We start from the raw sequence: 17,245 nt of genomic DNA, 5'->3' as shown, positions 1-17,245 counted from the left end.
GGAAGCTCAATCCTGCGCATGCGCGGCAAACTTCTTACGCGTGCTGGCCCCGACCCAACATGGGATCGGTGTTCAGGGGGCCGGTCGTACAAGGAAGTAGGGGGGGGGGGGGAGCCCACCGACCGATCGCAGGCCAGACCCCATCGGAGGCCCCCCTCCTCCATGAAGGAGCCCCCCTCCCCCCCCCCACATGCTGCCCCCCCCCCAGCGTTCCCACAGAGTTCCCGCCGGCAGCGACCAGGGGTGAACGGCGCTGGCGGAACTGTCATTTTTTCCGCCGGCCGCTCGGCCCATCCGGGCCGGTGAATCGCCGCTCGCTGTTTGCGGCGTTTCTCCGAGCGGCCCGGCGCGATTCTCGCGCCGCTGGTTTTGGGGGGGTGGGAGAATCGCGTGCGGGTGTTGGGGCGGCGTGGCGCAACTCGCGCGGTGCCCCGGCGATTCTCCCACCCGGCGTGGGGGGGGGGGGGGGAGGGGGGAGGGGGGGGGGAGAATACGGGCCAGGAAATACGATAAATACACAATGTAAATACATAGACACTGATATCGGGTGAAGCATATCAATCATAGTGCTACAACAGTAAAAAAAGATCTGTTCAGTTCATAGGAGGGCCAGTCAGGAGTCTGATAACAGTGGGGAAGAAGCTGTTTTTTGAATCTATTGGTATGGGTTCTGAGACTTTCAACAGCAGGAAAAACTCTTGCAAGGGTTATTCTTAATCAGCTCGTCAATCAACTTCATTGACTCTGTGTACCTAGAATCACAGTGAGGATTCTGTATGGTATCGGTAGACATGGGCTGGGATTCTCCTATCCCGCGCCAGGTCGGAGAATCGGCAGGGGGGACGCGCGAATCTGCCACGCCGCTCCGACGCCGGGCTGCCGATTCTCCGCCGACCGGAGAATTGGCACCAATCGTGGCGGCGCCAGTGGGGTGCCGTTGAAAGAGGCACCCCTCCACGATTCTCCATGCTCGACGGGCCGAGTGCCCACGGAGTTCATCCGAGTCCCGCCGGCATGGGTACCTACCCGGCGGGGCCTCTGCGATCTGGCTGCGGGGGCTGTCATGGTGGGGGGGGGGGTAGCCGACTCTGGGGGGGGGGCCTCCACGGTGGCGATCGGGGGCAACCAATCGGTGAGCGGACTCATTCCGGGGAGGCCTATGTTCCTCCGCGCTGGGCCCCTGTAGGGCTCCGCCATGTTGCCCGCGGGCCGGCGCAGAGATGGCCGTGGTGCGCCGGCTTTAGATGCTGGAGCAGCAGTCAGCACTCCGGCGCCGTCCTAGCCCCCTAGAAAGGGGTGAATGCCTGGGCCTGGAGATCCGTTGACGCCGGCGTCGCTCGCGCCGGTTTTCACCCCGGCGTCAACACTTGGATGGTATTTCGGAGAATTCCGGCCTTGATGTTTGCAGTGCATATATCTCACGAAATAACACACAAATAGAATAAGTGCCTCCAAGTGGTATTCATTGACCTGACCAAAGTGTTTGAAACAGTAAACCAGGAAGCCCTGCAGAAGGTTCTATACGGGTATGGCTGCCCAGAAAAGATGATCAATGTTAATTGCTTATAGGGCTGGTTTAGCTCAGTGGGCTAGGCAGCTGGTTTGTGATGCAGAACAAGGCCAGCAGCGAGGTTCAATTCCCGTACCAGCTGAGAATTCTGAATTCTCCCTCTCTGTACCCGAACAGGCGCCGGAATGTGGCGACTAGGGGCTTTTCACAGTAACTTCATTGCAGAGTTAATGTAAGCCTACTTGTGACAATAAAAGGTTTTTTATTTATTTAACGATGGAATGATGACCAGTATGATACAAAGTGGTACATCATTGGATGGCTTTCCTGTCACCAATGGCACCAAGCAATAATAAGTAATAATAATAATAATAATAACCTTTTATTGTCACAAGTATTTTTTTAAAATAAATTTAGAGTACCCAATTAATTTTTTCCAATTAAGGGGCAATTTAGCGTGGCCAATCCACCTACCCTGCACATCTTTGGGTTGTGGGGGCCAAACCCACGCAGACATGGGGAGAATGTGCAAACTCCTCACGGACAGTGACCCGGGGCCGGGATCGAACCTGGGACCTCGGCGCCGTGAGACAGCAGTGCTAACCACTGAGCCACCGTGCTGCCCTCTGTTGTCACATGTATGAAGTACTGTGAAAAGCCCCTAGTCGCCACATTCAGGCGCCTCTTCGGGCAAGCTGGAAGGCAGTGTATCAGCTCCAGCTCTATTTGCCGTATACTTCTCAGTTATTGTCGTGGAAATTATAATAAAGACAAATTCTTCAAGGTTCGATTTAAGGAAATTTATTTGCACAAATATTTGTGGAGAGGGGAGTGGTCTGGCTGCATAGCCATTCCACAGCACTCTGAGTTATACACTTAAAAACCATTGCGTTTATAATGTGAAATCAACAACTTTGAAGAGATAAACCTTGAGAACAAATGCAAATGGAAATGCGAATGTTTTGCCCTTGGTTTAAAAACAATTCTCGAGGACGCATTTTGTTGTCCTTCAGGAGAACAACTTCTCATAATAAGGCCGAGTCAAAAATATTAAGCAGTATTTTGTTTACGTTATCTGACCTACTTATTCTCATTCAAAAGCAGTGTTAAACTATAGTCAAGATATGCAAGAACCTGCCTAGTAGACTTTGATCTTTGTTCCGAGACAATGTCTTTCCAAAGCCTGTCAAACACGGACCTTTTTTGTCAAGCAATGACTTCGCTGCCTGACATCCATGTGCAACATCAGATGGCAGGACAAAACCCAACACTGAGGTTCTTATAAATTGCCAAATATTTCACATTGAAAGCATGCTGAACAGAGTAGAGCTTTGCTGGGTCAGTCATGTGTTTCACATGAAGTATTCCCGCAAACCGAAGGCAGCCGAGCATGCAACCTGCTCCACAAGACATCCCAAATTTGGATACAAAGACTATCTAAAATCCAGCCCCTGTGCCTGCAAGCTGGATGGCAAGAAACAACCTTTCTTGGGTTGGGACAGACCCAAATGGAGAAGTCACTGTCATACAGCGATTTCAACATTTGAGGAGAACAAAGGAGAACTTCAATACAAGCGAGCGTGGTGCAAAACTATTGACTCTATCCATCCCTCCAACACAGACTTCATATTCAGTTTTTGAAGCTAGACGTGCAAATTGAGACTGAGCCTAATGTCATACATGAGATGAGATCAGCCGAGGCTCTAAAGTGGTCTTTTTTTGTTGAGCACTCATCTGTTGAAGCTAAAGGAGAATCCAACACGTCAAGAGTACGGCGACTCTGTTAGAGGTGAGGCAGCATTTCAGGCCCTGTTTTGACCCAACGACAGTGAAGGAATGGCGATATAGACCCAGGCCAGGATGGTGTGTGACTTGGAGGGGAACACGCAGCCCATGGTGTTCTAGTGCACCTGCTGCCCTTGTCCTTCTGGGTTGTGAAGGTTGCGGGATTGGAAGGCGCCGTTGAAGCTGCTGTGAGTTCCTGCAGTGCATCTTGTACACACTGCTCCTATTGGCCGTCGGTGGTGGAAGGAGTGAATGTTGAAAAAGTGGTGGATGGGGTGCCGGCTACTTTTCCCTGAATGGTGTGCAGCTTGAGTGTTGTTGGAACTGCACTCATCCAGGCAAGTGGAGAGCATTCCATCACACTCCTGACTTACCATAGAATCATGCAGTACAGAAGAAGCCTTTCGGCTCATCAAGCCTGCAAGGACAAAAAACAACTCTAAACCTATACATGTGTCTTGTAGATCCCAGACAGGCTTTGGGGAGTCAGGAGGTGAGTTACTCGCTGTAGAATTCCCAGTCTCTGACCTGCCTGTAGCCACAGTATTTATATGGCTGGTCCAGTTCAGTTTCTGATCAATGGTCCCCCAGGAATGTTGATAGTCTGGAATTTAGTGATGGTAATGCCATTGGACATCAAAGAAGGATAGTTAAATTCTCTCTTATAAGAACATAAGAACCAGGAGCAGGAGTAGGCCATCTGACCCTTCGAGCCTGCTCCGCCATTCAATGAGATCATGGTTGATCCTTTGTGGACTCAGCTCCATTTTCCTGCCCAAACACCATAATCCTTTATTCTTCAAAAAACTATTTATTTTTATCTTAAAAACATTTAATGAAGGAGCCTCAGCTGCTTCACTGGGCAAGGAATTCCATAGATTCACAACCCTTTGGATGAAGAAGTTCATCCTAAACTCAGTCCTAAATCTACTTACCCTTATTTTGAGGCTATGCCCCCTAGTTCTGCTTTCACCCGCCAGTGGAAACAACCTGCCTGCATCTATCCTATCTATTCCCTACATAATTTTATATGTTTCTATAAGATCCCCTCCCCCCTGCATCCTTCTAAATTCCAACAAGTACAGTCCCAATCTACTCAACCTCTCCTCGTAATCTTGTTGCAGCTGCTCATTGCCTAGCAGTTATGTGGTGCAAATGTGACTTGCCACCTATCAGCCCAAGCCTGAATATTGTCCATGGCTTGTTACACATAGACATGGATGCTTCAGCATCTGAGGAGTAGGAGTGGTGTTAAACATCGTCACTCCTGACGTTTTTATGAAGCAAAGGTAATTGATGAAGCAGCTGAAGATGGTTGGGCATAGGACATTTTCCTGAAGAACTCCTGCAGTGTTGTCCTGTGTCACAACACCTTGGTCTTGGTGGTTGAAAGGTAAAGAAAATATTAAGAAAATAAAGGATGGCTTACACTTAATGTCTTTCTGAAGTTACGGTTTTCATTTTGGTACTTCTTCCTTCTGGGCTTGAAATGGTTTTCGCTGGCAAGGTTGTCTACTTTTTCTGTAGATTCAGGATCATTTCAGGTTCACAGCAAAGATGTGCCAGGCACTCAACTGATTTTAGAACATTAAAGCAGTTCGGTCACTTCAGCAAGCAAGAGAGCGAGTGAGAGACTGTTCCTCCTTCTTCCAAGGTCTAATCACTCCTGCCCAGTTCTCTCAGAAAGCATCCCACAGAAACAGTTGTCAGGTAGAACACTGTTTCTCACCAACCCACTAGCTTGCTAGTTAGCCAATCAAACCAACTTCTTCCAAAACTGGTTCATAAGATTCACTCAGCTCCAAAGAGTCTGGCCATAAAATTAGGGAACACAATGTCCTGACAAGCAGGTTGCTTCAGCCCGAGTCTTCTCCTTAAAGGCAAATCCCATTTATGGGTCCACAAACTAAAGATAATAAAACAAAATAAATGGGCACAAAGGAAGTACAGGAAGGACTTTTACACCTGGCGCTGAGATGATTGACCTCCAGGAGAGGCAGTGGCGTAGTGGTAATGTCGCTAGGCTAGTACTCCAGAGACCCAGAGTCATGCTCTGGGAACCTGGTTTTGAATCCCGCAACAGCAGATGGTGAAATTTGAAATTTGAAATCTGGAATTAAAAGTCTAACGTTGTCCATGAAATCGATTGTCATAAAAACCCAGCAGGTTCACTAATGTCCCTTTAGGGAAGGAAATCTGCCGTCCTTACCCGGTCTGGCCTACATATGACTTCAGACCCACGGCAATGTGGTTGACTCTCAAGTGCCCTCAGGGATGGGCCACAAGTCCCATGAGCGAATAAAAACAACGGACTAAATAATGGCTTTGACCCTCCTTTGGGCAGCACGGTAGCATTGTGAATAGCACAATTGCTTCACAGCTCCAGGGTCCCAGGTTCGATTCCGGCTTGGGTCACTGTCTGTGCGGAGTCTGCACATCCTCCCCGTGTGTGCGTGGGTTTCCTCCGGGTGCTCCGGTTTCCTCCCACAGTCCAAAGATGTGCAGGTTAGGTGGATTGGCCATGATAAATTGCCCTTAGTGTCCAACATTGCCCTTAGTGTTGGTTGGGGTTACTGGGTTATGGGGATAGGGTGGAGGTGTTGACCTTGGGTAGGGTGCTCTTTCCAAGAGCCAGTGCAGACTCGATGGGCCGAATGGCCTCCTTCTGCACTGTAAATTCTATGATAATCTATGATAAACACAAACATCTTCCTTTGTGCCAGGTATAACTTAGCCAGTGGAGAGTTTTCCCCCTGATTCCCATTGACTTCAGTTTTGCCTGGGCTCCTCGATGCTACTTTTGGTCAAATGCTGCCTTGATGTTAAGGGCAGTCACTGTCACCTCACGGGTACCTAATCTATCTCATCAATAGCATGGATGAAATGCCCATGCATTTCGAGATGCCCAGCAATTGAACTGTGGAGTGGAAAGGTTTGAAAATGGTTCTAGTGAAAACTCCAGGACATGAGAAGACAGGATTCATGGTGATACTGGCCGACAGAACTAAATTAATGGCCATGGTCATTTTCAAATGTGAGATCACCCCAAACATCAAGATCCACGCAGGAGTATTTGTGCACTTCCATGGCAACGGTTGGATGAATGAGGATGGAGTGAGACTGTCGATCGGTAATGTGTGGAGTAGATATCCCAGCAGCGTACAGAAAGATTAATCTAGATTAGTGTGTGACCTGTTCAGATCCCATGTAACCAAAAAGATGATGAGGCACCTGCAAAGCAATAACGCCCAAATTGCATGTACACCAGGGTGTTAATGTCCATGGTTTTTTAGATGTGTGCATCAATGAACCTTCAAGGATCTTGTTCACAACAAATGGAACAGGTGGATGGTTACGGAAACGCGCAATATCCAATGCAGTGATTGAAGAGGAAGAGAATTTGTTGTGGAGGGATGATTCTGAAACAGAAAGTGCCAAATCTGATTGAGAGTTGGATCCTTATGATGATACGACAGCCAAAGCGAATTAGAATGTATTTGATGAACTCATTGTTTCAGCATTCAAAACAAATAATTTGTCGATTTTTAGAATGCTTTGAGGATGGTTAAAGGTATGCTTGCAGAATTAATTAATTCATTGAAAGTTGTTTGACTTAATTTGAATTACCGGCACATTTCAAAATGGCGTCCACCTACACCAACTCTGGCGGTTCACATTTTAATCTATGGTAAATCAGCAACCCTGGTCGGGATTCTCCCAACGGGAGTCTGGGGCGTCATTCTCCGCCGGCGGGAGTCTCCGTTTTGCCGGCGCCCAGGGGTTTCCCGACGGCGTGGGGCTGCCCCACAATGGGAAACCCCATTGACCGGCCGGTGTTACGGAGACTCCCGCCGGCCGGTCGGGGCAGAAATGTGGCGGGGCGGGTAGGAGAATTTCGCCCCTTAAGTGCCGACGCCGGAGTGAAAACTGGAGTGTTTCACTCCGGCGTCGGATCCTGCTCCCAGGCCCTTATTTTCCCGCTCCCGGGGGGCTAGGAGCGGCGTCGCCTATTTTACGCGCGCTGGGCCTTGGCGCCGCGTAAGAAACGCCGCCATGTAAATGACGCGGCCGGCGTCGCGTAAATGACACCACCCGCGCATGCATGGTTGCCCTCTTCCCCGAGGCTGTCCCGCAAGAAGATGGCAGATGGGTCTTGCGGGACGGCGGAGGAAAGGAGGTCCTTTAGAGAGGCCGGCCCGCCGATCGGTGGGCACTGATCGCGGGCCAGGCCCCGGTGCAGGAACCCCCCCCCCCCCCCCACAGTCAGCCCCCCCTAGCGTACCCTGCCAGCAGGGACCAGGTGTGGACGACGCCGGCGGGAACCTGTCGTGTTGGGTCGGCCACTCGGCCCATCCGGGCCAGAGAATCGCCGCACGCCTTGGGCAGCGCCCCGGCGATTCTCCCACCCGGCGTGGGGGGGAGAATTCCACCCCTGTGTTTCAAATGCCGCGTTCCCATTACTGCACAAAGCTTTCGTCCCCTGGTATTCTGCCTCTTTCCATCTGGGAATGACGTTGGCACAGGGCTAAATCGCTGGCTTAGAAAGCAGACCAAGGCAGGCCAGCAGCACAGTTCAATTCCCGTACCAGCCTCCCCGAACAGGCGCCGGAATGTGGCGACTAGGGGCTTTTCACAGTAACTTCATTTGAAGCCTACTTGTGACAATAAGCAATTTTCATTTCATTTCATTTTCCCGTAGCCTGTTCTCATTAAACACTTGATTTTTACAAGCCATTTTGTTATTTCAATTACTTTTCATTCACTTGAAAGTGGAACAATTTGTTTTAGCCAGTTACTATTTGCACTTTGGTGGCTCAGGATGTTCTTAACATTACCAGATAGAAGCAAGGTGCAGCATTTATCTAGATTGAAATTAGAAAGTGCAACAGGAATTTAAATAATTCATAAAATTATTATCTTTTTGCAACTTGCGTGATGTCTAATAATTATAATTCAGAAGGTAACAGGTGCATTGCCAGCAATCTTACTTAAAACTAAATATAGCTATAGAATATATCTACGCACTCTCATAAGATAGCTACCTTCTGACCAAAAAGTGCATTAATTTAGTTGTCAAAAATGACTGTTTTAATTCATATAAATGGAAATAGGGTCTTAGTGCTTCACGTTATTTTCTTAGACTCTTTCCTCACTTACATTTGCTAACTTCCTCCGTTACATTTGCTCGTTTGTTCTTTTCCCTGGAAATATTCAAATCCTTCACACCGCCCTTCTCTCACACTGACATCTTCCTGCAGTATATATTAATCCTCCCTTATATCAACCTAGCAGCCAATTTCTGTGTCGTGTGCAGCCTTGGTCTTTCTCCCTATATTTACGTCCAAAGTAATATATCGCACAAAAAGCAGGGGACCTTCCGAAATTCCCTCAGACTGAAGCGACGATCCTTTAGAACTGAGATGAGGAGGAATTTCTTTAGCCAGAGGGTGGTGAATCTGTGGTACTCTTTGCCGCAGAAGGCTGTGGAGGCCAAATCACTGAGTGTATTTAAGACAGAGATAGATAGGTTCTTGATTAATAAGGGGAGCAGGGGTCTTGGCGAGAAGACATGAGAATGGGGATGAGAAAAATATCAGCCATGATTGAATGGCGGAGCAGACTCGATGGGCCGAGTGGCTTAATTCTGCTTCTATGTCTTATGGTATTAATGGTTCATACTTCTCCACCTCAACTACATTGTCTGCATTGTTCCCCCTCTTCTGTGAAGGCAGATGAAAAGTATTCATTAAGAAACATACCCTCATCATCCGCCTCCACACACAGGGCTGTAGGTTGCAATGAAACACGAATACCATTTTAATCTGAATATGCAAAGTTTCCCCCTACACTGTTCAATGCAGTCATTGGCCCCAGATCTAAAGCACCCATCATGTGTCTCTTAAGTGCGTTGCTGGAAACCTACATACAGATTTAGTGAGAGTTTCTTGGCAGCAGGGTAGACACCATTGCTTTTCCAGTATCATTCTAAAAATCCTCGTAAATGGTAATTTTATTTTTGGTCATTCGTCTCCCAAGAGTGATCAGGCCACTCTGCTTTAATGGATTTCTGACTGCATGGCACCACAGATGAGCCGCTGAGCTTTGAACCCATGCCCTCCTCCCCCAGTGGCGGATGTTCAGATCACATCGGCACCCCATGGCCTCCGTGCCAATGAGACTCAAGTCATCGAAATAGCTTAGGTGTGGGCATTCAATGCAGGAAGGAAAATCAAAGTGTTTGGAACGGACTGGGGGGACGTATGCAAGTGCCGCAGAAAGATGAGGGAGCAGTGTGCCGAACTATCAGACGGGTTGAGTATAAACTTGTTGTTGTAGAGGGATCAATTATCTAGATGGCAGGGAAAGCTCGCTGATGTGAGCTGGGTATAAATGTACTGAATTAAGCTTTGATAAACCAGCTAAAAATGTAATTGAGCATTTTTGATTGAATGTTTCACCGCCTTTGAGTTCTGGATCCGGCAGAATGAGTGGTTGCTGTCTCGATGTCCAGAGCTTGGTAGGATTTAATTTGGACACCACTTTGGGATTTATCTTCAGGGTCAGGTGAGCAGCAGTGGGCAGAGATTCAGGCGAGGAAGCCAGCAGCTTTCGGAGAGCGTATTTTCAGATGAACAAACGTGGATTCTCTCTGCACATTATGGATTTAAATAGACCAGTTATAATCTATCAAACTCAGTCAACAGGCTGGGTTTTAATTATCAGCCAAAGAGCCTGGCTTTGGGTGTCTTCCATTCTGGTGGCTAATAAAGGTTCCACTGTATCAGAGAGATGTTAAGTGCACACAAGCAATTTGTTTTGGCTCTCAGCTCGTGAAAGTAACTTTCCCTCTGCAGATTAGTGAGTGGATTTTCTTTTTCAGACGTACAATGGTGATTTTCCACATAAAACGGATTTAGCCTTTCAGGTCGGAAGATGCCAGTCCACAAAAAGACACCTGCAGCCTTTCTCAACCCAACCCTTCCCCCACCACCTCCCACTCAATCCTTCCCCTGCGTTACACCACTGCTCAAATCTTCCCCCTCCACCGTACACCACTGCCCAACCCTTCCCCCACCGCCTCTCCCCTGCCTTACACCACTACCAAACTTTCCCACCACCACACCCGCTACACACCACTACCCAACCATCTGCTCTCTGCCATACACTACTACCCAACCCTTCCCCTGCCTTACACCACTACCCAACCTTCCTGCTGGCATACACCACTAACCAACTCTTCCTCCACTGCCATACACCACTACCCAAACCTGCTATACACCATTAACCAATCTCCATTATTGAGTCACTGGATCTTGTGTCATTCTCTATTCTTATTTCACAAATGCGCAATTATTTGAAAAGAGAACAGGAAAAACACTTTCGACTCCCAACCCAAAAAGCAGGCCGGGGCAAAAGTGCACCAACCATCTCAAGTCCATGCGTGCAGAAAAGAAGACTGTAATACTTGAGAGGAGGAAGCACCAGTGATGAAAAGAGTTTATGCAGCAATCACTTCCCAAACTCGCCTGTGTCTACCCCTCTTCAATGCAAAATATAAATCTGCCCTGTCATCACTAACCACATGGCCTGTCTTAGAGTGAATGCAAGAAATGCGGCATCTCCATAATAGCTGCTTGTTGTGTCCATTCTGTCCTCTTTATGGTTCAGAATGTTCATTGGGTACACTGGAATCTCCAGGGGAGATTTAAACAATGGGGGAAACATGTGATGGCTCTGAAAAAAAATGGCTTGCATTGAGCTAGTGCTTTTTCTCAGTCACCGTACACATCTCAAAGCACTTACAACCAATTAAGTACTTTTCTTTTGTAGTGTCACCACTGTTGTAATGTAGGAAATTCGGCAGACAGTTTTGCACACAGCAAGCTCCCACAGACAACAATGTAGTCATGACCGTATAATCTGTTGTTTTTTCTCATGTCAGTGAGGATTTTAAGCAGGGTGTCAATGATAACTCTAACTCTCCTACCCTCTGACATAGTGCCATGGGGTCTTTTACATCCACCAGAGTAGGCACGTGGGAGCCTCGGTTTATCGTCTCTTCCGAAAGATGGCATGTCAGACAGCAAAGCACACCCTCGGTACTGCACTTGAGTACCAGCCTTGGCTTTTATGCTCAAGTGGGAATTGAACCTGGAACCCACTAATTCAGAAGTTAGAGGGCTACCAACTGAGCCACCGTTGGATTCAGATTATTAATGCAGGAGAGACACTTAGAAACTGACAGGAAATAAGGGGCGGTAGCACAGTGGTTGGCACTGTTGCTTCACAGCGCCAGGGACCCGGGTTCGATTCCGGCTTGGGTCACTGTCTGTGCGGAGTTTGCACATTCTCCATCAGCGTGGGTTTCCTCCGGGTGCTCCGGTTTCCTCCCACGAATCCCCAATGACGTGCTGTTAGGTAATTTGGACATTCTGAATTCTCCCTCAGTGGATCCAAACTGGCACCGGAGTGTAGCGACTAGGGGCTTTTCACAGTAACTTCATTGCAGTGTTAATGTAAGCCTACTTGTGACAATAAAGATTATTAAACTATAGCACTGGTAAGCACTGCTGCCTCATGATGCCGAGGTCCCAAGCTCGGTCCCGGCTCTGGGTCACCGTCTGTGTGGAGTTTGCACATTCTCCCCATGTTTGCGTGGGTTTTGCCCCCACAACCCAAAGATGTGCAGGGTAGGTGGATTGGACACACTAAAGTTGCCCCTTAATTGGGAAAAATGAAGTAGGTACTCTAAATTTAAAGACAATTATTAAAAGTTGCATGCTGACAAAATCGGAGGCTTCAGAACTCTTAATGTGTGAAATGTGATCTAGCGATAGCCCCCTTTATATTTGTGGGTATCGTCTCTATCTCTGTCACTGTGGACCTCCTTGGCGAGTAAGGCGGCACACTGAAGTTTTAAGCTGTCGCAAAACCCACATTATAAACTCACCGAGTAGTGAAACCTGAACAGCCTTTCAATACAAAGCACATTTGCGCCTATATTAAACTGACATTGTGTTTTCAGAGCCTTCCGGTTTGCAGGACAAGTGTGAGGTTTGCCCTTGCACAGTATTCTACTATCCGCGATCAATATTCTGAGCAGCCAGCTTCCTGATAGTTCATCATGGGATTATTAATGGGCCTGATGTGACTGGGAGAAAGAGTTTAATTTTTGTTGGAAATGTCCTTTGAAATTCATATTGCCAGACACCTGGGTGAATACGAGTGATGATCTTATTTCCCGTATTTTAACTCGATTAAGCTGAGGCCAAGATATTCATCCATATTCTGATCAGTGACAATGAGAAATATTTGAAACTTTAGTTGCAGCTTTTGAAAAAGATTTCTCCTCTCTTCCAGATCTTTGTGTAATAGTGATGATTTCAGTCTTTCTGTGGAAGGTCTTGTCGCTCTCCATCATCCCTTCCACCAAATTTGTCATGCAGTCCACCTCAATGCTGACGAGGAACTAATGTCTTTCAGTGTTGTCAAAAGCAAAACCATCGCGAGTATGCCTGACGCATATATTTGCTGTAACAAATAAGCGCGATGATTGTGGGTCATTAGAGTGGCTCCTTTGGTAATGAAGAGTTTTAATTGCTGCTAGTTTCATGGAATTAGTTAAGCCCTTCCATTATGCAGATTACTAGAGTAATAATTGGTCGCTCCCATACAGCAAGCTCTGTGACATCACTGAAGTTAATTAGGCCTTTCAGTGCAAGCTTGTCAAGTACATTTCTATGCAATGTCTGGATACCAAGGGTTTCTGAAAGGGAATGATAATGCTATTTTGTGTAGCTTTTAAGCTTACCCACAAAAGTCGGACCGTATCTCAGTTGTGGTTTTAGAGCTTTCAGTGGAGAGATTGAGGGCTTTTTAGCGACTTTGAGTTAATGCTGTGGAGCGGATTGACGCTCAGCAACAAAGCCAATTGGCAAGGGCTGCTTTTCCTTTGACGTGGGTATTGTTAGAAGCATTGAAGACGTTAATGGAGACGGACTGTCCGGCGCATGATAAAAGGCTGATACGGAGAGGTTAGTGCCATCAAAATATTAGCCTATGTAAAACCCATAATTGAGATGCATTCAGCAACACGAAGGGGAGCTGCATGCCCATCGAGGTTGAGCCTGAATGGAATACAGAATATTTCAAAGTTACCAGGAAGGTAAGAAGAAGTCATAAGAGAAATCTCACGACAAAGATTTCAACAGGACTATTGCAAACGACTGCAAATCGAATGGAAAACAGAATGCGATTGTTAGTGTTCTTTTAATTAATTGATCAAAACTGCACTAAATCAATTTATCTTTTGCTTATAAGGTGGACGGGAGAGAATGTGGCTGGCATTCTTGGAAATATCTGGAAAAAGTACCACAGGAACCTGCTTTGCTTCAAATCTTTATTTTAATTTTGTCGTATTTTAGTAAACCGCATGCCATATTTATTTCTCTCCTGAACCTTTTAAAAAGCATTACAGAATCAAGGCGGTTTAAATCGCCTTTGTGGGATCTTTGTAGTAATTGTCCCTTTCAGAATCTTCCACTTGCTTCGTGCTGAATTAGCTGATTATAGCCATGGCAGTGATTTGGGGCTGACTATCATCACCACGTTCCTAGAAACTAGAGAATCATAGAATCCCTACAGTGCAGAAGGAGGCCATTCGGCCCATCGAGTCTGCACCGACACTCTGAAAGAGCGCTCCACCCAAGCTCACTCCTCCGCTCTATTCCAATAACCACTTAACCTAACCTACACAACTTATTTTGGACGCTAAGCGGCAATTTAGCACAGCCAATCCACTAACCTGCACATTTTTGGAATGAGAAAAGAGGCAAAATCTGTCAAGTTTCCCGTTTCTAAAAGCTATCCGATGTTGCGTGAGTTCGGTTGTGGTATTCCTCATGTTTGAATAGCCTGTTGACTTTCGCTTCCCGGATTAACATATAAAGAATGACCTGTCGGTCATGACGCTCGAGGGCTACCAGCGAGAGTGCATTCTGAATCCAGCAATTAGTGTCTAGATGAGAGCGTGAAGAATCTGAAAGTGTGGGAGTGCAAGAGAAATTGGTTGTTGCTTTTTTCTCAAGGCGTACTTTGTTTCTTTCCACCAGTGCCTTGTGTTTGAAGATTCCCCGAATGGAGTTTTGGGCGCATTGGCAGCAGGAATGCAGGTCGTCCAGATTCCAGATCCACAGCTTGATCCAGAACTGACAAAGCCCGCCACTTTGGTACTCAAGTCAATGGAGGATTTCAAGCCCGAATTATTTGGTTTGCCTGCGTATGATTAGATACCTGAGACAATCTCTGGGTGCAAATTGGGATTTGTCTCTTTCTCTCTCTTTTTTTCTTTCTCGCTCTCTCTCTCTTTTTCTCCCTCGCCCCCACTCAGAGCATGCAATGAAGGAAGCCCACTCACAAATACACCCAATCTTGCTTATTGAATCCTGCCATTTCACAATTTGCATGAAGACAAATGGGGGCACTCATGCAACACTCGCATTGCCAAGGGTAAGACAGAAGCTGAACCCTGTACCTCTGCTCGCACCCCTGCTCACATCTCGGCCTTTAAGGCTGGCCAGCATTTATGTTCCTTTGATTGAGTCGAAACAAAACAAAGGCAGCTAATTTCCCTTGCAAGTTCCATGGGGAACCTGTTGTAACATTGGCGCTATTGGTGCGATTTAAAAGAATGATTATATTCAGCTGTTTTTATCATTAGGGCTAGGTCACCGGGGAGTAGCCTTCAATTAGAAATCCATGACGTGCAAGTACTGCTGGTTTTGCCTTTCTTTTCGATTCTGATTCAATCTTGTGGGTGGCCAAGAGCACAACAGTTAGCAGCCTGGTGGGATCCTTAGATACTCAGGACCTGGATGTTATTAGAGGTGCAGAGTTCAGCTTCTTCAAGTTGGCCAATACAAAGCTGATAGTCACTGTAACATGCATTGATAGTGGCGGTACTTATCCATTCTGCTCCCAAAAAGAAAATCTCATTGCCATGCCAGTGTTACCATGCCTTTCACCGTTAGCCATTTTTCCGCTGCGCCAAGCTGACTATCCCATCCTCCGTCAAATCCTAAGTAGAAAAGAGCGCGTTAATCCTGTCCTTGTTGTCTGATTTGTTTTGACAGCTCCCTCGCCATTCTTGATGCCTTTGAAACAGTCTGATTGAAGGAGTCACCTTCTAAGTCATTACCTGTCAGCTAATGTTCTTTTGTTTTTGATTGTAGTATTAAAATATTCTTTATGATACTGTATTTTATTATAAGACTGAAACAAAAAGACCAAAGAGTGAACAGTACCATATGCAGCACGGACCCACTGAAAAATAATAGGAAGGAATTGTTCAGCAGTTGAAAGCAATGAGTATAAACTAATAATCAAAGGCTTTAAATGACAGTGTAAACTACAGCACCAAAGTTTGAAGAGAGAGAATTGAAATCCGAATCCCAAGATCAGATATATTTTTTATAGTCGTGACCTGCACATGTTCCTTTTTTTTTACATTTTTAACTGTTGAGAAAAGTTTTATAATTATTTTTTTCCCCCTCCATTCCCTCCCCCCCACCCCAGTCCTCCTTCAGTGCCATGTGTTATGATGCACTTTGACAGCTTGGGGCAATTTGCATAATTGTTTTGGGCAATGCTGTGATTTCATTATTTATTTTTTACAGCTCCCGCCGTTCTGTCCATCTTGACTTGAATGCCGATGCCAGCCCACCCCACACGGCCGACTCGCGTCACACAGGGTGGGGTGAAAATTACCTCAAAATACACTCTGCGCTCGTGTAGGTGATTGTGAGATGGACTGCGGGCATAGACTGCACATGGAATTCTCCATTTTGGTTCTGTTAATGAAAATGGGCGTTTTTCACACTGAAACATTACCCAGGGCTCTGGACGCCTCCCAACAGATAGGGGCCCAGTAAACTAATTCTTTGCCCAGTGCTGCTAACTCATTCTCCGACAGCCGAGATATTCTGAGTAGATGACTACGACTCTTGTGGGAAAATATATTTTCGCTAATTTTAGAAATGTGTAATTATCATATTAGGGTCATTCAGACATATTGTTGGAGACGAGTAAATGGAGCTTTACTCTCCAAGTCTCTAACTACACTGAACCTGATGATGGGTGCTTGAAATGGGAAATTTGTGATTATAGCACAAATATCCTCACCATGTGGAGCACAACTATTCAAACAGCAAACTAAAGCTGCATGCACATCTGCCTTTAAATATTGACCACCCTATATATATATATATATATATTTATAATTCGGATTATATTGTTAAGATGAACGTGTTCATTTTTTTAATAGATGTGCGAGGTGTGTCTTTCTGTTTCCTAGGTTTTCAGTTTTGGCGTTCCAGTAACTTTATTGTTTGCCACGTTTGCCTTTTATTGGGAATAAATCTCTTTGCGATGACTATTTTATTTATTCTCTGTCAATTCTTGGTGATTACCCTCTTCATAACATTCCGCAGCCTGGGGAAGATATAATTATTGATGGATTTTGCTCGCTAGAAATGATGACAAAATGCCTTCATAACCAAATTCCATACAGGATAAGAATCCAATTTATTGGCTTTGCACCTGAAAGGAATAACATTCATGTGGTAGCAGACTTCAGTTCGCCACTTCAAATGGAGCTCTGAGCTACAGTTGTTCAGCTTTCGAGGAGCACTGGAATAGATCTCATTTGAGGGCAGGGGAGCAGGAATACCATTTACGCGAACAAAACAAAGACAGAAAGAATGGGGCAGTCACTGTGGGAACACCTTGTGAATTTATTCAGCAGACTGTAATTGGTGTATTGTTGAACAGAAGGAATGAAATTAGTCCATGCCATGTCTCGTTCAGGTGGTGACCCTCCACAGCCCTTGTTATGTCAACCCGCATCTTCCTTTGTTGCAACACCAGTGTTTATTTCCTGACTGTGAACCTAGA

General features: G+C 46.2%; 1 protein-coding gene across 5 annotated transcripts in view; it reads left to right on the top strand.

Annotated features, from left to right (window-relative positions):
• pudp (pseudouridine 5'-phosphatase) overlaps window positions 1-16,727 on the top strand; it is a 51,098-nt gene extending 34,371 nt beyond the window's left edge. For 2 of the 5 annotated variants that reach the window (XR_011935246.1, XM_072477368.1), the window contains 2 exons: window positions 14,407-14,523; window positions 15,970-16,727. Coding sequence is in view for 4 of the 5 variants with exons in the window: in XM_072477368.1 (XP_072333469.1) it covers window positions 14,407-14,523; window positions 15,970-15,993 (141 nt within the window). In the remaining variant the exon portion in view is untranslated. Of the gene's footprint in view, window positions 1-14,406; window positions 14,575-15,969 lie in introns of those variants that run through there. The other 3 variants (XM_072477365.1, XM_072477364.1, XM_072477366.1) reach the window with 3 other exon arrangements.
• Window positions 16,728-17,245: the final 518 nt, after the last annotated feature.

This window comes from Scyliorhinus torazame, chromosome 15 (assembly GCF_047496885.1).
Source record: "Scyliorhinus torazame isolate Kashiwa2021f chromosome 15, sScyTor2.1, whole genome shotgun sequence".
Taxonomy (NCBI): domain Eukaryota; kingdom Metazoa; phylum Chordata; class Chondrichthyes; order Carcharhiniformes; family Scyliorhinidae; genus Scyliorhinus; species Scyliorhinus torazame.
The sequence above is the reverse complement of the archived record's forward strand: the minus strand, read 5'-3'. Positions and strand labels throughout refer to the sequence as shown.